General features: G+C 37.6%; 2 protein-coding genes across 9 annotated transcripts in view; one reads left to right on the top strand and one right to left on the bottom strand.

Annotated features, from left to right (window-relative positions):
* The window catches only part of LOC137243206 (serine protease grass-like), a 44,873-nt gene extending 34,661 nt beyond the window's left edge, over positions 1 to 10,212 (bottom strand). The window contains exons 1-2 of one of the 2 annotated variants that reach the window (XM_067770600.1): positions 10,077 to 10,208; positions 9,811 to 10,009 (exon numbers count right to left, since the gene is read on the bottom strand). In XM_067770600.1, coding sequence (XP_067626701.1) covers positions 9,811 to 10,009; positions 10,077 to 10,105 — 228 coding nt within the window. In that variant the 5' untranslated portion in view covers positions 10,106 to 10,208. Of the gene's footprint in view, positions 1 to 9,810; positions 10,010 to 10,076 lie in introns of both variants that reach the window. The other variant, XM_067770603.1, reaches the window with a different exon arrangement.
* Cbp53E (Calbindin 53E) overlaps positions 1 to 25,242 on the top strand; it is a 262,990-nt gene that overhangs the window by 22,094 nt on the left and 215,654 nt on the right. The gene's annotated exons all lie outside the window — the stretch shown is intronic.

The raw sequence follows: 25,242 nt of genomic DNA, 5'->3' as shown, positions 1-25,242 counted from the left end.
TATATTCCTTTTGATCACCATGTAGGCACATACACTCTGTATGTAGTTTATTCCTAATGGTGTGGATATGATTTTTAGGCGTGCTTTTGAAAGCTTAGTAACATTTGTTCGGATTTTTACAGTATTTGTTTTTAATACTTCCGCTGTTACTATTATATCAATATGGTCATATGTATTTAATTAGCGAGCTTTGCTCATATTGCTTTATACAATGGTTTTTGTAATTGATATTAGAGAAAAATTGTAAGTTTACAAACGGCGATGGTTACTAGGACATGTTTCTGAATTTCACTTCTTCATCAGCTAGCTTTTCGGGAGCTGAGCGTTGAACTCGAGTCTCCAACATTCATATCAGTGCAAGCCTTTTTTAGCTGCTACGCCATATGAATGTTCCGTTGTTCGCTGTACAATTGGTCTCTAAGAGTTGCCTTTTTTGTTTATATTCCTTTTGATCACCATGTAGGCACATACACTCTGTATGTAGTTTATTCCTAATGGTGATTTTTAGGCGTGCTTTTGAAAGCTTAGTAACATTTGTTCGGATTTTTACAGTATTTGTTTTTAATACTTCCGCTGTTACTATTATATCAATATGGTCATATGTATTTAATTAGCGAGCTTTGCTCATATTGCTTTATACAATGGTTTTTGTAATTGATATTAGAGAAAAATTGTAAGTTTACAAACGGCGATGGTTACTAGGACATGTTTCTGAATTTCACTTCTTCATCAGCTAGCTTTTCGGGAGCTGAGCGTTGAACTCGAGTCTCCAACATTCATATCAGTGCAAGCCTTTTTTAGCTGCTACGCCATATGAATGTTCCGTTGTTCGCTGTACAATTGGTCTCTAAAAGTTGCCTTTTTTGTTTATATTCCTTTTGATCACCATGTAGGCACATACACACGCCTAGCATTTCTCTACGACTAGCGAGAGTTGGAAGATTGATTAGCTTTAACCGACTAGTATAAGGTGGAAGATTATACGCAGAGTCCCAATGAAAATTCATTAGAGAAAAAAGTTAAAATTGCTTCTGTATTGACTCAAGCCTATCTATATGAACTTGATATCGCGGATTCCAGACTATTGATCCGTATTCTAGTATCGGTGTAACTAATGTGGTAAAAAGGGCTTTGGTTCCATAAGGGTTATTAAATTCTTTAGATCATCTCTTCACGAATGATAGAACACCTCTTGCCTTATTGGCAGTAGTCATAATATGAAAGTTGAAACTAAGTTTAGCATTCATCGTGACTCCCAAGTCAACAAAATAATTTACTGATACAAGACAAAAATTATCAATTACGTAAGAGGCTGCTGGCAAAGATCTCCGAGAGAGGCACATGAATTTACATTTATTGATGTTCAGCGACATTGAATTCGCGTTGCACCAAGCAACTAAGCAGTTTAAATCATCAATAGACGCATAGAACCTAAAAAGCTTTACATCATCAGTATACATTAAAATTTTGGAATATTTTATTGTGGTACAGATATCATTAATAAATAGCAAGAACAGAATTGGACCGAGATGACTGCCCTGTGGAACGCCATAGAAAATATTAATGACATCTGAAAGAGTATTTTTAAAAATTACTTGTTGCGTTCTACCGCAGAGATACGAAGATATCCACTGGGTGAGACCAGGTTGGAAGCCAAGTAGATCCAGCTTGTGGATAAGCAAAGAGTGGGAAACTTTGTCAAATGCTTTACTAAAATCAGCGTAAATAACATTGGAGTGAAGATTTTCTCTAAATCCATTAGAAACATGAGTTGTGAATTCAAGTAGGTTGGTAATGGTAGATTTGCCTTTACAGAATCCATGTTGAGAGTCTGCAATCAATGTAGAAATGGAAAATGTTAGCTGCTGATTGGTAACAATGGCTTCAAATACCTTTGGGATGGCACACAATTTCGCAATTTCTCGATAATTTTCTACACATGATCTACTGCCGTTTTTGTGGAGCGGTATTAGAAAAGATCCCTTCCAAGCAGCAGGAAAACACCATATTTTAGGGACATGTTGAATAAATCAGTTACGGGCTGATAAATGTGTTCAGCCCATTTTTTGAGAAAACATGTGGAAATTAGGTCAGGACCGTATTTATAAGATTCGTTCAGAGACGCTAAATATGCAAAAACCTCTTCTGGAGATATTGCTGGAATATGAATTGCGTTAAGTGAGTTAAGTTGATACAGGTATTCACTAGACAAAGAAATTAATTCAGCGGAATAGTTAGATTTGAAAAATTGTGCAAAGAAGTTAGCCGACGACGTAAAACTTTTTAAGTCATACGCGTCGGTTGAAGAACGTTCTGTACTCCAAGCGGATTTAAATCGTTTAGTTACTTGGTGTAATGCGAATTTTATGCCTCTCAACATAGAAAAATGTAAATCCATGTGTTTTTCACGTGGGAACATACAGCCAGCTTCCTACACAATTAATGGCCAAACTCTGGAAAGCGTTGATGTTTTTGTCGACATGGGAGTTACAATGAATTGCAAACTTAGTTTCAACCCTCATATTAATGCCACAGTCAATAAAGCGAGAGGAGTTTTAGCATTTGTGAAAAGATGGGCAAAGGAGTTTAGTGATCCTTACGTTACAAAAACCCTTTTTACATCATTGGTGAGGCCGATATTAGAATATGGATCGATTATTTGGAATCCGCGTTATCAAGTGCATGTGGATAGACTAGATTCAATTCAAAAACAGTTTTTACTTTTCGCCTTGAGAAATCTTCAATGGGACTCTCCCTATAATCTTCCTCTTTACACTAATCGATTAAAACTAATAAATCTTCCTACCCTTGCAAGTCGTACAGAAATGCTAGGTGTACTATTTATGGCTAGACTTTTATATGGATCGATTTCAAGCACACGAACGAAGTAAACTTTAATGTTCCATGCCGAGTTTCAAGGCATTATAATTCTATAATTCTTAAACAATGCAGAAGCAATTTCCAACTACAGGAACCTTTTCTATGTTTGTGTGAAGATTATAACTCTCACTCGAGAATAATTGATGTTTCGGACTCGCTCTTTGCCATAAAAGAGACGGTTCTATCTTCCTTAATAATTAAAAGATTTTATTTATATATTTATACTTTTAGTCTATTGTATTTTGTGAATCTATATTTCTCAGCTGATGAGTTTCTCTGTAGCTGAGCGGTTTTAGATCTCGGCGCTTAAGAAGCCACTGCCTCTCAAAGACTCGGTAACAAAAAAATTATAAATAACACATAAATAAGAATTAGGGTACAAAAAAAGTATATATGAATTAAAAAAAAAAAAAAAAAAAAAAAAAAAAACAGGATTAGCCTGGTTTCATCGGGCCACTTGGAGGGCAGTGTGCTGACACAACGTCCGAGAGAAAAAAATATCTTGATCGTCGCTAGAGAAATCCTCGCGGCACTTCATACCAGAAGGAAACCCTTTAACCCTACGTTTAGAGTTCACGAAATCATAGAAAGCTTTTGGATTGCAAGTTGTTTTATTTTTCATCGCACAGAGATAGGTCTTGTAACACTTTTTATTTAATTCAAAATATTTATGACGCAATATAGAGTACCTCAAGTAGTCGGAGTGTAAACCCGTTGTTGTTGTTGTTCTTGAAGCGATAAGGTTGCTCCCCGAAGACTTTGGGGAGTGTTATCGATGTGATGGATGCCGGATGGATTTGCCGGATACATATCCGGTGCGCTCCGGTACTACAGCACCATTAAGGTGCTAGCCCGACCATCTCGAGAACGATTTTTGTGGCCACATTAAACCTTCAGGCCATCCCCTCCCTCCCCATGAGGTGCTTGGGGTCGCCAGAGCCTCGTATGTTAGTGAAACAGGATTCGCCGCGGATAGGTGGGGTTGACAATTGGGTTTGGAGAAGCTATATATTGCGCTGGCAACCTGAAGGGTTGCGCTACACAGCCCCTTGAATCTGGTATTTTAGTTGCCTCTTACGACAGGCATACTGCGGGTATATTCTGACCCCCTAACCCGCTGCCAGTGTGAACCCGTCTTCATGTATAGTGTCAACCCGTCTTCATGTATAGCTTGAAGGAACGAGATTTTTTGTTTTTTAAAGATTTCAGTTCTTTGGTGTAGCATATTTGGACTAGTTCAGTGGAAAAAATTTTACGCTTGGGTACATGTCTTTCCAGAATAGCGTGAATGATGGTATTGAAGTCAGAAACGTTCTTGTAAATATCTGCAACCTATTTGGGCCAAACTACTGTAGATAAAATTTGGGTGAATTTACTAAAATTAGCCTTCGAGAATTCGAATCTAAAACTAGAGTCTTTTTCTGTGATAGTGCAACTCGGAGAACTCTCTTCTAATTCGTAAACTATTTCCAGCGAAGGATGGTAAGGGTCCTCAAATACAGTAAGAGGTTCACCCCTCCTAGGAATGGATTTTGATGTATCATCAACAAATACCAAATAAAGTGCGCTCCCGAACATATTTGGAACTATATTTTTCTGTCTTAGGCAAAGTTCAGTTATTTCGGCTAAAAAGTCGATGCTGGACAATTTTGAAGAAACCGGTACAATACCATGGTCGGATGTGGTCCATGATACGTGCGGAAGATTAAAGTCACCCAAAACAATTATCGAGTCAATAGGATTCAACACTGAATTGATATCATTCAGTAACGAAATATTATTCATATACACCGCGGGATCTGAAGATGGTGGGATATAGCAAATAGCAATATAGGTAAAACCTATTCCCAGCTGGATTCTAATGCACTTAAATTCCGTAGCTTCTATAGCAGGTAAATTAACCTCAGCGGAAAGTATAGAAGAATATACCGCGAGCAAAACTCCACCTCCAACTCTGTTCAAGCGGTCATTTCTATATATTTGGTAATCATTGCAAAGAATCTCCGAATTAAAAATATGAGGCTTTAACCAAGTTTCAGTAAAGACGATGATATTGTAATTACAGTTACATGATTTCAAGTACAGTTCAGTTAGTTTCGTATTTAGGCCTCTTACATTTTGATAAAATATATTAAGGACATATTTAATATTTAGTTTTTATGCTCGAATTCACGCACAAAGGGTCCAGGTGGCCAAAGTGAATTATTCAAAATTGTTTCAAAATGTTGCACGGATACGTCAATCCTAAAGACGAAATGTCTCTAGGATAATTAAAATTAAATTTACGAATAGTCACAGCTTCAGATTTAAGTCTACTTATAATGTACGACTTCAGGTCCTCTTCTGTTGTGTCTCACTCGAATCTGGACACGAAAATCGACTTTTTAATCGAAACAGTAATCAATCTACTAGCCGGCGGTTCAGATTCCGAATAGGGGTTTTGGGGAACCTGGTTCCTTTTTGTGGAGGGTATGGTAGATATAGCTGAATTAGCCTTCGATGTCGATTAGTGTCAGACGGAAAAATGTATGTAGATAGGCCAAATATAGGGCAGGACAACGTCTGCCGGGTCGTCTAGTATAAAATAAAAAAATAGGTAGGTACTTTGTGTTAGGATGCACAGTTTCACGTTTTTTGTGGTCTGCATGTAAAAACTATGATTACGAATCACTTATTTCAACAATATATGACGTAAGCGTGAGTAATTTGATGAAATTTGATACTTCTAGTGGTAAAAAAGGGGGCAGAAATGGGGTATATACTATATATACCACCGGTCTCTATGACCGTTTCAGACAACGATATATGCTATATGGGGCAGAAATTACGAAAAGTTTGTTATCTGAACAAACGGTTGTATGAGATATATACTATATATACCACCGATCTATACAATTTTTTCAGACAACAGTTAGTGAAATTACTTTCATAGTTATTTTAAACAAGTAAGGAAGTCTAAGTTCAGGTGAAACCGAACATTACATACCCAGCTGTACACTTGAAATGCTGTTGTTGTTTGTTTTGTGTGCTTAATAGTGTTACAAGGCTGCGCAATAATACATATACATATGGTGCTATTCTGAATGGGCGGTGCCACGCCCATTTTTTAAAATTTGAAGTTTTTCCTATTTATTGTTATAAATCCATTTGGGAAATGAAATACCATTGATATAAAGCTCTTCTTTGCAAAGATATGGCTTATTTGATTCGTCCACGACCCTTTTAAAAAACATTCCTTATAGTAAAGGCTACCTTTCTGCCGAATTTTCTTACGATAGGTTTAACGATTTTTGATTTATGATTAGTAATATTTGTAAAACTCATTTTACCACAAGTGGGCGGTGCCACGCCCATTTTAAAACAATTTTTCTATTTTTTATCAAGTGTCTCAATATCAGTTCACACGTCAAATTTCAACATTGCAGGTGTTTTATTTACTAAATAATCAGGTTTTTGTGTTTCCAAAATGTCATATATATAAAAAGTGGGCGTGGTTATCATCTGATTCCGCTAATTTTCAATACCAATCTATTCATGGTCTAGATATGCTCGTGTACCAAATTTGTTGAAGGTATCTCAATATTTACTCAAGTTATCTTGTTAACGGGCAGACGGACGGACATGGCTCAATACAATTTTTTTTCGATACTGATGATTTTGATATATGGAAGTCTATATCTATCTCGATTCCTTTATACCTGTACAACCAACCGTTATCCAATCAAAGTTATAATACCCTGTGTACAAGTACAGCGGTTTAAGTAGCATGAAAGAAGGTTTTCAATAAGTTTTTCGATCTACCGAAAATTGCTTTGGTGGAAGAAACAGCGAAGTATACTAAGCGAGGGAATATAGCCTTCTAAAGTTTTCGTAAGTTTGTGAATTGATTGCCCAAATGAGGTCCTTATAAACCGACACCGCAATTTCTGAAGAGTTTAGCATACTTAAACGCAATTTTTATGAAATTGAATGGTGATAAATTGGCTACAAGTCCACATTTTTTATTTATTGTAAGATTGAAGCATAGCTCTTGAGAAGGAATTGTTAAACCATTTTTTAGGAAGAACATTGCCCTGTAGCTCTGCAGGTTAGCCACTAGTTATGAGAGTTCTTTTGCCAGTTGTACCGGGGGGAACTTTGGGGCAAGCCCCACCTATACATATTCTCTAACCTCTTAGCATTAACATGGATGTGGCGTCCCACCAACGTAACAAATTAAACACCTACCACTCACTGCAGACTTTGGAGATACACCTTTTCTCAATATGCCCTCAGAAATATCCACTGTGGAGGCATGATAATAGGTCCTTGCTAGAACAACAGGATTTTTCGTGTATTTTTTTCTGTCTAGGGGTCAAGCTGCCATAAAGATATGAGTATTAGCCAATGTATGAGTCATTATCCACTATTTTTCAATAAAGTAGCATGTTTTACTGCATTCTCAATCGGTATTTATGAACATAAATCGTGCTAATGCATATTATTATTATCTGACATGACCATTGCGTTTTCATACTGAAGGAAATTTCCATCCCGAAGAACCACAATTTCGCCTTAAACAGTAACGGTATGGCAACGATTCTAGCAAAACAACAAACACTATGAAACTTCAAAAATCCCCAAATACGTCAACAAATTTTGAGTGGAACTACCTTCTTTTTTATACCATAGTTCTAACTAATAAAAGGCCGTACTGGTATGAATCAAAATTTCTCGTAATGTCATTCGGACCAAACAATTTAAAAATAGCGGGAAGTATTTTCCGCTTACAATGACAAGAACTAAACATGCTAATGCCACTTTTCCATCTTTTTTATTTAGCGTTACGTAGCTCCCAAATCTTCTATAACACGCCAATTTGACGAAAAGTTTAAGAAGACCTGACCTGAAGGGCTTTTAAAATATTCATCTCCTCCTTTAATCAATATATTTGAAAACTAGCAGACCCGGCAGACATTGTTCTGCCCTAAATTTGGTCTATCTGCATACATTTTAATAAGCTTTTTATGTCTAACTCTGCCCTCATCCTCTTCACTTTTTCTTAATCCTTTTATTCACTCCTCCCTCCGTCTTTTTCGCTTCATCTATCTCTATCTTCGTCTCACTCTATCTCTTTCTCAGTCTCCTTCTCCTTTCCTCTTTTCTCTTATCTGAAATTCTTCTAATTCTTCTTCATCATTTATTGCCAGTGTAAGGGGGTGATTTCTATTTTGTTCCAGTCCCGTTCCGAGTCCCAGTCCCACTCCGAGTCTCAGTCCCAGTCCGTCTCTGGTCTCCTTCCTGGAAAAAGGATCGTAAATACTAATATAGGCAAACTTATATTCCAAATTTCAGGCAAATCGAATAGTACGTATGTAAATAGGTATATCGGTATTATTAATTCATGTCTTTATTTCGGCTTCGTATGCATATTTATCAGTATTGCCAGGTTGATGCGACTAAATAGAATATCACAATGAAAATTACTTTAAAGCTCTCAGCAACAGCTTTCATTTGATATCCATATTACACTCACATTCTAGGGGTATGCGGGTCCACGTTTCGGCATATATATCGAGACAATAATCACCAGTAGGTATGAAAGCTACCCTGTACTAAAGCACACGTCAACAGCTTCAATTTGATACCCATAATGTAAAAACACATCCTAGTGTTCCCCTGATCCACGTTTGGCATATATCTCGAGACCCTAGTAACAAATAGGTATGAAACTTACTCTGTACTAAAGCACTCATCAACAGCTTTCATTTGTTATCCATATTGTATAAACACGTTCTAGGGGAACCCGGATCCACGTTTTGGCCTATATCTAGAGACCCTAGTTACCCGCGGGTACGAAAAATACCCGGTATCAAAGTACTCATAAACAGCTTCCATGTGATACCCGTATTGTACAAACATATCCCAGGGTTACCCAGGTCCACTTTTTGATCTCAAGACCCTAGCCAGAACGGGATAAAAATTATCCTATGTCTGTCTCCTGGTTCTTAGCTACCCCTCCACCAATTTTCAGCCAAATATGTTCATCCGTTTCTTCCTCTTCAATCACTCTTTATCTATTAAAAGAAGCGCATCAAAATCCGTTGCGTATTTTTAAAGGTTTAAGCATTCAAAGGGACATAGGGACAGAAAAATCGAGTTTGTTTTATACTATGTATACCTATAAACCTACGCCCGAAGTTAAATAAGACAGCGAATGCTATATATGTATGTACGTATGTATGTGTCGCATCATCATCACTCAAAAGCAATTAGCGCGAACAGTTCACAGCGAACAATCCCACAAACACATTTTTTGGTAAAAATGTTACTTTTGTTTAAACAATTTGGCTGATATAAGAAAGGAATCGAGTATTTTTTTTTGATGCAGATCGAAGGTAAATAGCTCAAAGCTTTACTGAAAAGTAGAATTTTTTAAATCCCTCCATCCGTTTATAAGTTATAGCTGTGTAAACAAAAATTTTATGATTTTTTACTACATTTTGGCAATTTGCCACGCCCCTATAATATATATCTTCAAATTATATTAAATGTACCATCTCACGTAGCTAAGCTTTCAAATGCAAAAAACCGTTTTAAAAGCGGAGCATTCTGTGTGAAGTTATGTGCATACATGGCATTTAGCGTCTTTATTTTATAAGATTTATAGATAGATATTCCAGTCAGTATCTAGCGATCTTTGAGTGCGGATTTCCATTCAATCCACCTGTCCGTAGTCTTGAAACTTGGCCTACTGTATTCTACTAAGTTTCTACACTCAATAAGCGCTCATTAAATCAATATCGCACTTTCGATTGCATTAAATGTTCCTAGTCGGAAAAAACATCAGCTGTGAGGAAATAAATTACAAAGTCCTGTATGTATGTTCCTGGTCTCGCATCCGCTATACGTGTCACATGCAGGCTATCACCTTGTAATTATGCTACTTACATCAGTTCTGCAAAACATTTTTTCCACATCCTTCGAGTTTCTTAAATTATTTTGTTGGCGCCAATGTGTTAAATTGGCACATTCTGTATATATCAGACAATAGCCTAGTGCGCCGTTCGGTGCTGTACAGGGTTCTGCTTCCGCTTGACTTTTGACAAAAGGTATTTCACATATTTGAATAAATACTAACAGTGATAAACTGGAAATTTATGAAATACAATTAAATGTTTGCATCTCGTTAATATATTTTTTAGCCTTAAACTTACCAAACAAAGTTGAGCATTTGATTTCGCATCACAACTTGCTTTTAGTCAGACTATCTATTCCAAATTGATCCGCTTCAGTCAATTTCGCAATCGAAATGAGATGAAAGAGATTTGGAAACTATACAAATACCAAAAAATTTTGCTCAAAATACGCTTCAAGCTATCTTAGTCAGTTGTTGTTATTGCTATCGTTGTGTTAACAGTGCTTCGCCCCACTGTTAATACAACAGCGATTTCAGCGTAAAAACCGTGATCGACCCAATCGAGCGGGAGAATGAATGCTTGGCATGGGCCTTCGATGCCGTAAAAGACCGAAGGAAGTTTGTTGTCACAAATGTTGCCTTGAGAAACCTTCGCTACTTTAACCGGTATGAGGACAAAGAGGTTTCGGGAGAAATGAAAGAAAGCTGAAGGCTATAAGCTCGCTTTTAGTAGAGATACGCACCCATACAGGGAGTAATCAACTACTATAAAAGCGCAATTTAGAAAGAAATAGTGGGGACTTGCAAACAAAAGAGAAGAATATCGAAGTGGGTAATAAGCCAAAGAGAGTAAAGCCACAACTCCTGCTGTCCCCCCAAAGATAAGTGGCGTGACGAAACAAGTCCTGACCGTGGCGCCAATTGACCGTAGTAATCCATTTAAATAGATGTCTACCGAAAGGGGGAGATTTGTAGGAAGCAAGCTACTTAGCTTCATGATCATGTGGCGGGACGAACCACGACGATTAGCAGTGTTGCCATTAATGGCGTTAAAATTATATGGTGTAGCGACAGCGTGACCTTTAGATCGCAAACGTTCAAAATGAAAGTACAATCACACAGTTGGAGATGGTGTATGGAGCTCGGATCTTTATATATATTTCGATACTAAAGGTCATGGTATGTACCCCATGTGTGGTAAAATCGGGGGATACGCCGGTATTTCTGCAACGTCAGAACATAGGGGAAGAGCTTTAAACTTTATTTATACAACACAAATAATGGTGCCAAGACAATCATAACAGTTCTATAATAATTTAGGTGCGGTGATGTTCCTGCCTCTTGAAAGCTCAAAAAATGAAAGCTTGATACGAGGGAATTAAGAAACCAAATGCTTTTCGGAGGATTATTTTATTTGTTAAAGTAACCGGACATCAACAATCTATCTGATATAAAAAATAACAAACTGTGACAAAAATCATAATGAGGTAGCCATTGTGCAAAATTAATTAAGGGTCAATCCACCGAAAAAGATAACTCAGATATTAAATGAGGATTAAAATATTGTCTTCTAATGCATGAGAAATGTGGAGTAGATGCACTAATTCTCTGGGATGAATTAAATCAGTAGCGGATCGAGAGCTGGGGGGAGGGGGGGGGGGGGGGGAGGGGAATGGTATCAAAAAGTTTTATAAATTTTGTTTTATTTTTATAAAAGCGGTATTCATGTATAATTTGCCGTGCATCATGAAATGCCAAAATTAAGTATTGAACATTTGAATATTTGTTTTCTTTGGATATTTCATTTTTGTTCTGTAAAGTGTTTGAAAAATAAAATTTATCGACCTCTTGGGGGGGAAGGGGGGGGATATCCCCTAAGATTTTTAAAGTTTTAAGTTGGGAAGTAAAGTCATCAGCTTAATAGGCGGGTGATATCGTAGTCCAACCAGTCACTTTATTTATTTATCCAGATATAAGGCTGTGTTGTTTTTGCCTTTTCATGTTAAATTTTATCCGATTCAGATTTCAATGGAACGCAACTACTAACTTCGAGGCATTTCTGTACAACGACTTGTACTTACTCCCTTATGATTCAATCAATATACGAGTATGAGTACTTTTGCCATCGTGCATCACTATTAAGCGATCTTGCTTATCGCTTGAAGTGAGCGGGGTTAACGATTCAATTCTTGGATGTGATTCAATGGGAAATAATGTAGGTTATACGTTAATAAATCGTTTTTTAGGTCCCCATAACAACCGGAAAAAAAATTCTTTTGACATCTATTGGAGTGGCCATACAAATAAGCGCAGTTTCGGCGTCGGATTCGTGGTGTGAGAGAGACTTTGTCGCCAAGTATTGGCGCTCACGCCAGTGGACGAACGTCTCGCCGCTATCCGATTAAAAGCAAACGTTTTTAATATATCATTCATCTGCGCCTATGCACCGACAGAGGAGAAAGATGATGAGGTGATAGATGTTTTTTATGAACAATTAGAACGCACATACGCACGCTGCCCCCGCTGTGATATAAAAGTCGTGCTTGGCGACTTTAGCGCCAGCGTGGGCAAAGAAGGTGTTTTTGACCTCACTGTCGGAAAGTTCAGCCTACACAATGAAACTTCTCCTAATGAACTGATGCTGATTGATCTTGCCGGTGCTCGAAACATGGTAATATCTAGCACTAGGCTCGTACATAAAAAGATACATCAAGCTACATGGCTGTCCTCTGATCGATATACTCGCAATCAGATCGACCACGTTGTGATAGACGGACGGCATGCCTCCAGTGTTTTAGTTGTGCGCACGATCCGAGGACCTAACATCGACTCGGACCATCATCTCGTCGCAGCCAAAATACGCATCCGCATCTGCGCGGCTAAAACGAAGGAACAAAAAACACAAGGGAAGCTAGATGTCGAAAGGCTGCAATCGCAACAGACTGCCAATGATTTCGCAACTCGACTCTCACACCTGCTCTCTGAGAGCACAACTCAACCCGACGTAATGCAGGAGTAGTGGGAGCATATCGTCAAAGCACTTCGTACTGCCACCGAAAATTGGTTACCGGCGGCCACTTAAAAACAACTGGTACGATGAAGAATGCCGCGTTGCAACTGAAAGAAAAGACGCTGCCTGCAGGGCTACGATGAAAACGAGCCCAACAAGAAGAGTGAGTGAAAGCTATAGCGATTTGAAAAGGGAAGCGAGACGCCTTTTCAGGAGGAAAAAAGTAGTGGCAGAAAGGCGTGAATGCGAGGAGCTTCAGCTGCTTGCTACCAGGAATAACGCCCGACAATTTTACCAAACAATTTGGCGATCGACGGAAGGTTTTAAGACCGTGGAAAACTCTTGTAAGAACGAAAACGGTAGCCTTGTAACTGATGTAAAGAGAGTAATTAGATATGGAGGGAACATTTGTCTGCTCTCCTAAATGGAGACAGCGATTTACCGCACAGGGAGGACGAACACGATCCCGCAATCGCTGATGATGGAATAAATGTCCCCCACCCCATTATGACGAAGTCAGAAAGCAATAACAAGATTGAATAACAACCAGGCCGCGGGCGCTGATGGATTGTTAGTGTGCTGCTTCAGACCTGGTAAATCTACCATAGACCAGATTTTCACAATCCGCCAAATCTTGGAAAAAACCGCGAAAAAAGAATCGGCAGACATCACTTCTCCGTCGCTTTTAAAGCTGCCTTCGACAGCACGAAAAGGAGCTGCCTATATGCCGCTATGTCTGAATTTGGTTTCCCCGCAAAACTTATACGGCTGTGTAAAATGACGTTGAGCAACACGATTAGCTCAGTCAGAATTGGGAAGGACCTCTCCGAGCCGTTCGAAACTAAACGAGGTTTCAGACAGGCTGAAACCCTATATTGCGATTTCTTTAATTTGACGCTGGATAAAATTATACTAGCTGCAGAACTTAACCGCTCTGGAACAATATTCTATAAAAGCGTGCAACTAGCATATGCTGATGACATCGATAGCATCGGCCTGAACACCCGCGCCGTTAGTTCTGCTTACTCCAAACTGAAAAAAAAGCGGTAAAGATGGGTTTGATGGTGAATGAGGACAAACCGAAGTACCTGTTGTCATCATGCAAGGAGTCGGCGTATATGCGCTTTGGCAACCACGCTACTGTTGGCAGCCACAATTTCGAAATAGTAAAAGACTTCGTTTATTTGGGAACCAGCATCAACACTAACAACAACATCAGCTCTGAAATCCAGCGAATAATCACTTTTGCCAAAAAATGCTACTTTGGACAAGGTAGGCAATTGAAAAGTAATGTCCTCTCTCGGCAAACAAAAATTTTACTCTAGAAGTCACTTATCGTACCCGTCCTGCTATATGGTGCAGAAGCATGGACCATGACAACATCAGATGAAACGGTTCTGGGAGTGTTCAAGAGAAAATTTCTTCGAAAGATTTATGGACCACTACGCGTTGGCGAAAAAGATTTAACGATGAGCTGTACGAGCTATACGCAGACATCAACATAGCCCAGCGAATTAAAATGAAAGAAAGAAAGAAAGTGTTTCTATCGGAACCCGTCTATGGAAGCAGAAGTAGAGGGCGGCCCACACTCCGCTGGAAGGACCAGGTGGAAAACAATTTAAACTCCCTTGGTGTGATCAATTGGTGCCGGTTGGCAGAGAGAAGGAGCAACTGGCGCGCCTTGTTGGACGGCCATACCCGTTTAGACGGTTAGGCGCCAATTAAGTAAGTAAGTATAACAACCGTAAGTAGTAGTATGTGTGTTTGTATACCTATGTATGTATGTTTAAGCTACGTATGAATTTCCACCGATTTACTCACCGTTGCAATGATTCATACACACAACTGACTATACGTTAAGGACTGCGTTATTCTACATACTCTAGCATACTCGTAAGTGTTCGCTTAACTGAAGACTACGAATAAAAGATTGGTGATAGATATAGATGGAAATAAAAATGCTCAGTATGGAAAAACGAAATAATTTATATATGTTTTAATATCATATATAGTATATATTTACTAAGTTTTACTTTTCAGAAGATCAATTCCAACTCCCTTTTGATTCGATTTGCTAGAAATTTGGATTTCATATAGTAGAAAGAGCTCTAGGGATAAACATTTATTTATGAAAACTTTCTTAAAATCATTCAACCCGAATACGTATATTGGGGTGGGCCAATGAAAAAATTGTTCTTACTTACTTACTTAAATTGGCGCTTAACCGTAAAAAAGGTTATGTCAGTCCAACAAGGCGCGCTTCTTTGCTGTGCTCACTGGCGCCAATTGATAACACCAAGGGAATTTAAATGGTTCTCCACCTCGTCCTTCCAGCGGAGTGGGGACAGTCCACTCCTTCTGCTTCCATAAGCGGGTTTTGATAAAAATACTTTCTTTGCCGGCTCATCATCGTACAGTTCATCATTAAATTTTCTTCGGTATTTGCCGTTACCAAAGCGTATAGATCCGTAAATCTTTCGAAGAACTTTTCGATCGAGCACTCACAGAGGCGCCTCATCAGATATTGCCAGTGACTATGCTTCTGCACCATATAGAAGGACGGGAACAATAAATGACTTGTGGAGCTTGATTTTCGTTAGCCGAGAGAGGACTTTATTTTTCAATAGACTACTTAGTTCAAAAAAGCATTTATTGGTAAGAGTTATTCATCGTTGTATTTTGCTAAGCTTTAGTAAAGTAATTAATAGAGGATAAAGTTCAACCTCAAATTGTAAAAAAGACTCACACGGTTCGTATGGAAGAACTAAAGTCGCTAGAGGCACCTCTAAATATTAAAATAAAAAGCTGAAATTTTTACGGGCTATCCATTTTTATGTCGTGACAACTATTTTTACTATACTATAATAAAAGGAAATAAATAGTTTTTTCGGTCCATGCTAATGCTCTCGCACACGCGTGTAAAATTGGTATTTAAGTGCGTGATTGATGCCGGTCTTGTTGTTTTGACAGATAAGCGGAAAAGGTGAAGGCGAAAGTCAAATAAAATTGTTTCTTGTTAATTTTTTAGCTATTTCAAATAAATTTAGACTTGCTTCAAAAGAAAATATTAACAAAAAAGCGAATGAAATAACAATGCACAAAATGTATAACACCAACGGCTGCTGTAGGGTAGTGGTGGAGTACTCCGCCTACCACACCGAATTTCCTAGGTTCAGGTCCCGGGCAAAGCAACTTTAAATAAAATTGGTCGAACGCTTTTAAGACAAATTTTAATATATTGAACATAGACGCTGATGAAAACCTAAACCAAATAGTACAAATAAAAGTTGGTCGAAATTATACCAGACTTGTAACAACTCAAAAATAGTCGCCTCGGATATTACCAGCTAAAAATAAATAAAAATGGCGAAAGAGGATGATTAGGGCTAATGATGAAATTGGTCTTGCAAAAGTTTGACGGATTTCATGTACGCATAACATAACATAAATTAAATAAAGTTTTTAGATATTTGTTTATTTTCAGTAATTGAGCTAACTAAAGGCCAAAAGCCTGTTTTCAGAATTTTTTTTCATTTTTAGTTTTCACTTAATTTCACACGTTGTCTAAGTATTTGTTTTAATTTTTTATGCCGGATTTTTGCGCCTAAACGCGCAGTTTTCGCACCCTTTTTTGATTACTTTGTTTTTATTAAAGTTGGGAATACTTTGCTCGCATAGATTCAAGTAAAAGCCTTGGCCTTTTTGTCATACAGATTTTGCGGAAATTAGGGCGATGGAAAAAAGACGATAAACACAAAATTCAGACTTATTTAATTAATATCCATACAGAAACAAGTTTATGTTTTTTTGTTTTATTTCAGGTCGGAAATTCGCTTACCTAACAAGCTAGAGGTTTATGTTACCAGCGATAACCTATTAAGTTAGGTTGAAATAGCCGGTCCGTGAGGACCTCACTGAATGAGTCCATAGTGCTACCAGAAGTTTGCTCAACGACCAAGTTGAAACCTCGAAGCAGGACCTATGTTATAAAAGAAAACTCCGTCGTCTTGGCAAATACTATACGCTTTCTAGAACGTATGCTACTTGCTGCTAGTATATATTGTAGCTGTGCACCTCCTAATATTAGGAGTCCTAGCCTGGCATGCGTAGGGCAAGAGTAGTTTTGTTAATCAAAGTTGTAAGACCTTCTTAAGATCTTCGCCATTTTTCAGCCTCGCGCTTCGTTCCACGTCTAACCCGCTTGGTCGATCGTGCAATCTTGCCCAGTATGGTTGAGATGTCTACTTATAAAAGTTTCGACCAAATTTTATACCAGTTTCTTTTTTCAACTATTTTACAAATGGTAAATAAAAATTTTTGTGACATATAAGCCTTTTATAAATTTATTTATAAAATTCGACCAAATTTTATACCAGTTTTATTTTTTTTTAAATATTTTAAAACTGTACCTAATAAATTGTCTAGCATATAAAAAATATACCGACAACATCTATAACACTCCCCACTTATCGCTAATACAACAACAACAACAACACTCAATTGGAAAACGCTTATTCTAATTTTTAAATTCGTGTAGAAAACCTAAATTGGAGAAGTGTAATGACGGCTAATTATACTCAGTTGAGCAGTGCTCACAGAGTATATTAACTTTGATTGGATAACGGTTGGTTGTACAGGTATAAAGGAATCGAGATAGATATAGACTTCCATATATCAAAATCATCAGTATCGAAAAAAAATTTGATTGAGCGATGTCCGTCCGTCCGTCCGTCCGTCTGTCCGTTAACACGATAACTTGAATAAATTTCGAGGTATCTTGGTGAAATTTGGTATGTAGGTTCCTGAGCACTCATCTCAGATCGCTATTTAAAATGAACAATATCGGACTATAACCACGCCCACTTTTTCGATATCGAAAATTTCGAGAAACGGAAAAAGTGCGATAATTCATTCCCAAAGACGGATAAAGCGATGAAACTTGGTAGGCGAGTTGAACTTCATTATCACAAGATTCTAGACTTTCTGTATCACTTTCACTGTTTTTCGTATTTTGTTGCTGCACATTATATTGTAACGAATCTACTGCAAATCCCCTTATTTGCAACCTTCTCCTAAGTTCGAATCACTAAACTGTTGAATAAATAACGCCAATATTCGATAATGCTAAATGGTCTTTATTAGACTACTTTCAAAATAACACTTCTATTGCTCGACAGATAGCGTGTTTAATCAAAACTGAGTCTCTCGCCTCTACTGTTGCTGCTTTTATACTATGTGATTTCCTCGTTGCATCTTCTAGGCGCTTCCAGAATTTACTTCGTTACTGGTATATAATTATAACTACAGATGCACGTGTATAGCTCTCATATGCGCGTGCATTTGTGAGCGATGCTTCCACAATTATAATTGCATACTTTAGGGAGCATCTCAGATAAGATATCTGCATGTCCTTGTGCGTTGCTTCTCCGTTGCGTGTACGTACATATGTGTAGACATAATGATTGAATTATTGATGTGCATACACGTCACTGCTTAGCATCGCTTAAAGATGACAGTAGCCCTTAGTGTTGCTAATATTCGTATCAATATGAATTTAGTATATGAATAACACCAGTATCAAAAGATGTCATTGTCTCATTAGGTAGTGGCTCTAACACTAATCCATCATCATGAAAATATGGCTTTGACACACTTGCTTCTGATAAGTGAACTGGATTTGTATTTTTAGACACTTTCCTAGCCATATCTGCCATCTGGCGTCCCCTTTGCATATTTAGTTTTAATGGTTTTATTGTAACCGAAATCACTTATTTTAGAAATTTTTTCAATGCAGCACTTGGCAAAAGCACTTATTTATAGATACAAAATATATTGAACACTCTTTTCACTTTTATAAAAGCACGTATTTCAAAATAAGACGTCTTGTTTTCTCAAAATTACCCCGATACTAATTTCACAAAACAAACTATTTCAATATAAGTTGCCAAAAAAATTAATTGTAATTTGACATAACAATTTATTTGGAAAAATGTTGCTTTGTGCAATACGATTTTTATTTTCATGGCCCCCTTAAATCGAAATAAGTTGTTATAGAAAAACTGCAATGATTATAATTATTTGAAGTTTTTTGAATTTTTTGACTTAACTCAGAAAAGTTGTTTTCACCGACGTAGTTTGGAAAAAATGAGTTAAGTTGATTTTTCGGATACTGCAACTTTCTAACTAAACATCATAGAAATAAACAAGTAAGACCAAAATATACATACCAATGGAAAAATTAAATGTAATTAATATCTAAAATATTTCCTATCTTGAGATAAGTTGTTTTTTCAAAACTCCACAGATTTCATTTTAGCTTAAAAAAATAAAATAGGGAAAAGTTTTATTTACAAAACTTCAAACGGAAAAACTTCTTGGTCTCGATTTAAAAAGAAAGCTTAAACAGGAAATTCAGCTTAAAAGAAAAAACACAATTTCAATAGTAAATAATTTGCGAAAAATTTCAAACAACGTGACATCAGGACGGACAAGGTACAGCTGTCATCTTGATTCTTCGATTATGCCTTGTAAATCTCCTCAAAGCTTTTTCTCCCAGAAGTGGGATTCGAACCCGTACTCCTACGATGGTTGAACTATTGCAAACGCATTCAGTCACGTCATGCCTTAGTTATTGTAAATTCTTCCCAACTGTAATCCTTGCATATTTTATTATTTATACAGTACTTCTAAAGAGTTATTTTTAAATTTTAATTAAAACAAGTAAGGAAGGCTAAGTTCGGGTGTAACTGTACATTACATACTCAGCCGAGAGCTTTGGAGACAAAATAAGGGAAAATCACCATGTAGGAAAATGAACCTAGGGTAACCCTGGAACGTGTTTTATGACATTGGTTTCAAATGGAAGGTATTTAAGAGTATTTTAAGAGGGAGTAGGCCATAGTTCTATAGGTGGACGCCATTTAGGGATATCGCCATAAAGGTGGATCAGGGTTGACTCTAGAATTTGTTTGTACGATATGGGTATCAAATGAAAGGGGTTAATGAGTAATTCAAAAGGGAGTGGGCCTTAGTTCTATAGGTGGACGCCTTTTCGAGATATCGCCATAAGGGGGACCAGGGGTGACTCTAGAATGTGTTTGTACGATATGGGTATCAAATTAAAGGTATTAGTGAGTATTTTAAAAGGGAGTGGCCCTTAGTTGTATATGTGAAGGCGTTATCCAGATATCGACCAAAATGTGGACCAGGGTGACCCAGAAGATCATTTGTCGGGTACCGCCAATTTATTTATATATGTAATACCACGAACTGTATTCCTGCCATGATTCCAAGGGCTTTTGATATCGCCCTGCAGAACTTTTTCATTTTCTTCTACTTAATATAGTAGGTGTCACACCCATTTTACAAAGTTTTTTTTTTTAAGTTATATTTTGCGTCAATAGACCAATACAATTACCATGTTTCATCCCTTTTTTCGTATTTGGTATAGAATTATGGCATTTTTTAATTTTTGGTAATTTTCGATATCGAAAAAGTATGCGTGGTCATAATCGGATTTCGGCCATTTTTTACACCAATACAAAGTGAGTTCAGATAAGTACGTGAATTGAGTTTGTTAAAGATATATCTATTTTTGCTCAAGTTATCGTATTAACGGCCGAGCGGAAGGACAGACGGATGACTGTGTATAAAAACTGGGCGTGGCTTCTACCGATTTCGCCCTTTTTCACAGAAATAAGTTATCGTCCTAGAATCTAAGCCCCTACCCAATTTCACAAGGATTGGTAAATTTTTGTTCGACTTATGGCATTACAAGTATTTTAGACGAATTAAATTAAAAAGGGCGGAGCCACCCCCATTTTGAAATTTTCTTTTATTTTTGCATTTTGTTGCACCATATCATTATTGGAGTTGAATATTGACATAATTTGCTTATATACTGTAAAGATATTCAATTTTTTGTTAAAATTTGACTTACAATTTTTTTTTGAAAGTGGGCGTATTCGTCATCCGATTTTGCAAATTTTTATTTAGCACACAAACAGTAATATGAGTAACGTTTCTGCCAAATTTCATCATGATATCTTCAACGACTGCCAAATTACAGCTGGAAAAACCTTTATATTACCTTATTTTAAAAGTGGCCGGTGGCACGCCCATTGTCCAAAATTTTACTAATTTTCTATTCTGCGTCATAAGATCAACCCGCCTACCAAGTTTTATCACTTTGTCCGTCTTTGGTAATGAATTATCGCACTTTTTCTGTTTTTCGAAAATTTCGATATCGAAAAAGTGGGCGTGGTTGCAGTCCGATTTCGTTCATTTTAAATAGCCATCTGAGATGAGCGCCCAGGAACCCACATACCAAATTTCATCAAGATACTTCAAAATTTACTCAAGTTATCGTGTTTATAGACGGACGACGATGTTCGAATCGGCTGTTTTACGGTGCACCGGCAATTTTGATGCTAATTTTTTTGGCAAAATTTTATAAAAATAATTGTTTTGTGCATTTAAACAGAAATAAACAAATTTATTGGCATCAAAATGGCATCAGCAGTTGTAGCATTTATATTATTGGAAGAAGAAAGTTGCGAGAAGATCAAAAGGAAAATTTTGAGAGATCGCAGCAATCATATATGTAATACTCTTATATTGCTAATAGAAAATGATCGTAATGTGGTTTGAATTCGAAGTCAAAACAAGACAGCCTATACAATTTTTGTGATTGTAGCAGCATAAGTGTGACAAGAAAAAATTTAAATTTCGGTACATTCGGTTATTGAATACAAAAAAAACGTTTAAACAGCAATACATCGGCACTCTGATGTTTGGGAATGTACCTAGCCTTTTGTAGCAATATAGGAGTATTACATATATGGCAGCAATCCATTTGAGTTTCCAGATACAGCGTAATTAAAAATATTTCTTAATGTGGGTTTCTAAATATTTATAGTGTTTTTTTAGTTACATTGCATACTATCGCATAAACAAAGAGGCTTTCCGAATGGTATTGGACACCATTGACAGACGCTTAACACGCTCGAAAGTTCTGCCCGTGCTGCAACTAGCAGCTACGTTACGATTTTTAGCTGAAGGACCCTATCAAAGATCAGTTAGCAAGGATTCTAGCATGAGTGTAGGTAGAAGCCGGTGTCAACGATTTTAGATGATGTGCTTCGTGAAGCCCTTCGCAATATCTGGATCTTTCTCTATAAATTCAGTCAAAATACTCTTTTGCATTGAGTTTTTATGTTTTCCCCTATTAAGAATGAAAATATATGTAAATTTACACTTAGTTTTATAAAATACTCAACTGCAAGAGAAATACAACTAGGAAAAAATGAAATCCAACAGCATTTAACTGATTGGATTGTTTCCGATAGCAAAATCGATATTATCGGATTCTGTTACACCTAAAACCGACACTAATTCCAATTCGAGCATTTAACCGATAACATTGGATTTCATGACACCAAAGTAATTATTTTGTCGTTTTTAAATCCGATTCCGACAATAATTGGATTCCATGACAGCCCTGATAATCTGTGAGCTCTGCTGAGCTGAGTATAAAAAGAAAAAGTAAAACACATAAGAATGTTCAAGAGCAAAGGGTACGATGTACAGCTAATATGAAGCGCTTAGGATTTGATTCTAACTTTACTTTATTAGGAAAATCATTCCACAACTGCAAATCCCTAACGAAAAACATTATCGATGTTACTGAATACTTAAAATGCGGTACAATTAGATTAAAAAAGAATTAAAAATTTTTTTTTAGAATTTATATCATCTTCTATTTGTCGTATGTGCATTGCATAACAATTGAAAACTTAAAGCTTTACAACGAATACGACACTTTTATATAAAATGAAATTAGGGCGATTCTCTCAGTCTAGGAAGCGAAGTAAACATAGAAAATATTCTTAACCAAATATACAACACTGGAGAACGTCCCATTTACGTATATAGCATATATTGTTGTCTGAAAAAATCATAACGATCGGTGGTATATATAGTATATATATGGTAGTATATATAGTATATATATATATTTTCGCAATAGATGTAAATTAAGGTCGAACCCAGATTAAGGGGCTAAATTTGATTAAAATTTCAGAAATAATATTTTCGTTTTATTTTTTTGGTTGATAGTAAAAATCTATTACTTACTTACTTACTTAATTGGCGCTTAACCGTCTAAACGGTTATGGCCGTCCAACAAGGCGCGCCAGTCGCTCCTTCGCTCCGCCAACCGGCGCCAATTGGTCACACCAATGGAGTTTAAATCGTTTTCCACCTGGTCCTTCCAACGGACCTCTGCTTCCATAGGCTGGTTCCGATAGATTCACTTTCTTGGCCGGAACATCATCTTTCATTCACATAACATGGCCTAGGCAGCGCAGGCGCTGCGTTTTAATTCGCTGGACTATGTTGATGTCTGCGTATAACTCGTACAGCACATCATTAAATCTTCTTCGGTACTCGCCATCGCCAACGCGTAGAGGTCCATAAATCTTTCGAAGAACTTTTCTCTCGAACACTCCCAAAGCCGCTTCATCTGCTGTTGTCATGGTCCATGCTTCTGCCACATATAGCAGGATGGGTACGATAAGTGACTTGTAGAGTATGATTTTCGTTCGCCGAGAGAGGACTTTACTTTTCAATTGCCTACCTAGTCCAAAGTAGCATTTATTGGCAAGATTGATTCTTCGCTTGATTTCAGTGCTGATGTTGTTGCTAGTGTTGATGCTGGTTCCCAAATAAACGAAGTCTTTTACTATTTCGTAATTATGGCTGCCAACAGTAGCGTGGTTGCCAAGGCGCATATGGGCTGACTCTTTGCTCGATGACAGCAGGTACTTCGTTTTGTCCTCATTCACCATCAAACCCATCTTTACCGCTTCTTTTTCCAGCTTGGAGTAAGCAGAACTAACAGCGCGGGTGTTTAGGCCGATGATATCAATGTCATCAGCATATGCCAGTAATTGCACGCTTTTATAGTATATTGTTCCAGTGCGGTTAAGTTCTGCAGCTAGTATAATTTTCTCCAGCATCAAATTAAAGAAATCGCACGATAGGGGGTCACCCTGTCTGAAACCTCGTTTAGTTTCGAACGGCTCGGAGAGGTCCTTCCCAATTCTGAATGAGCTGATGGTGTTGCTCAACGTCATTTTGCACAGCTGTATAATTTTTTCGGGGGAACCAAATTCAGACATAGCGGCATATAGGCAGCTCCTATTCGTGCTGTCGAAGGCGGCTTTAAAGTCGACGAAGAGGTGATGTGTGTCGATTCTTTTTTCACGGGTTTTTTCCAAGATTTGGCGCATTGTGAAAATCTGATCGATGGTAGATTTACCAGGTCTGAAGTCGCACTGATAAGGTCCAATCAGCCGGTTCACGGTGGGCTTCAATCTTTCGCTTTGCACTTGAAAGGACCTTATATGCGATATTAAGAAGGCTGATTCCACGATAGTTGGTGCATTTTGCAGTATCCCCCTTCTTGTGGACTGGGCAAAGAAAACTTAGATTCCAACCGTCGGGCATGCACTCTTCCGCCCATATTTTGCTAAGAAGCTGCTGCATGCGCCTTACCAACTCCTCGCCGCCGTACTTGAATAGCTCCGCAGGCAATCCATCAGCGCCCACGGCCTTGTTGTTTTTCAATCTGGTTACTGCTATTCTAACTTCATCATAATCTGGCGGGGGGCATAGTATATTCCATCATCAACGATTGCGGGGTCGGGTTCTTCATCTCTGCGCGGTGAATTTCTGCCTCCATTTAGGAGAACAGAGAAGTGTTCCCTCCATAATCTAAGCACTCTCTGGACACTAGTTACAAGGTCGCCGTTTTCGTTCCTACAGGAGAAGAAATCTATTACCCACATCAAAAACGAACACTATGGACACATTCAGTCTATGTGAATCAAGTTAATCATAAAATGATTAAAGATTATGAATTTGGATGCAAAATGTAACTTCTATTAATCGTTCTATAAACAGAGATGTTAAATGTTTTATCACAGTGTGCTATAGTGGAGTTCTATACTCCAGAGCCCTTCTCTTCCGTGGATTAAGAAACACACGCACTAGGGAAGCCATAAGTAACTGGGAAACGAAGCAATTCAGACAGCACTGGATTTAATGCATTGGGAAAAATAGGTCAAATTGTTTGTACTTCCAGCAATGATAATAGCAGCCAAATTCTTTAATCTCAGTCGACTTTAGTCTACGATATCATCTAAATAAGTTAAATCTACCAGTTCGCAAATCTGTCGCTTTTGTGAGTGGCAGGATCAAACGATGTTCCACAATCTCAGCGAATGCAACGCAATGCAAGGCAGGTACTCTCGCATCTAAGTGGCGAGACTTTTATCCCCTATTGGCATGGCGTAAAAAGCTTGAAGAGGTAGTTCGTTACATTAAAAGCCTCCACAAACAGTAATATGTTGAGAATTGAAGCGTATTAGATCTAAAGAAAGGTCGCATTGCA

Source organism: Eurosta solidaginis, chromosome 3 (assembly GCF_040869045.1).
Source record: "Eurosta solidaginis isolate ZX-2024a chromosome 3, ASM4086904v1, whole genome shotgun sequence".
Classification (NCBI taxonomy): domain Eukaryota; kingdom Metazoa; phylum Arthropoda; class Insecta; order Diptera; family Tephritidae; genus Eurosta; species Eurosta solidaginis.
Note: the sequence above shows the minus strand (reverse complement) of the source record. Positions and strands in the feature narration are given on the sequence as shown.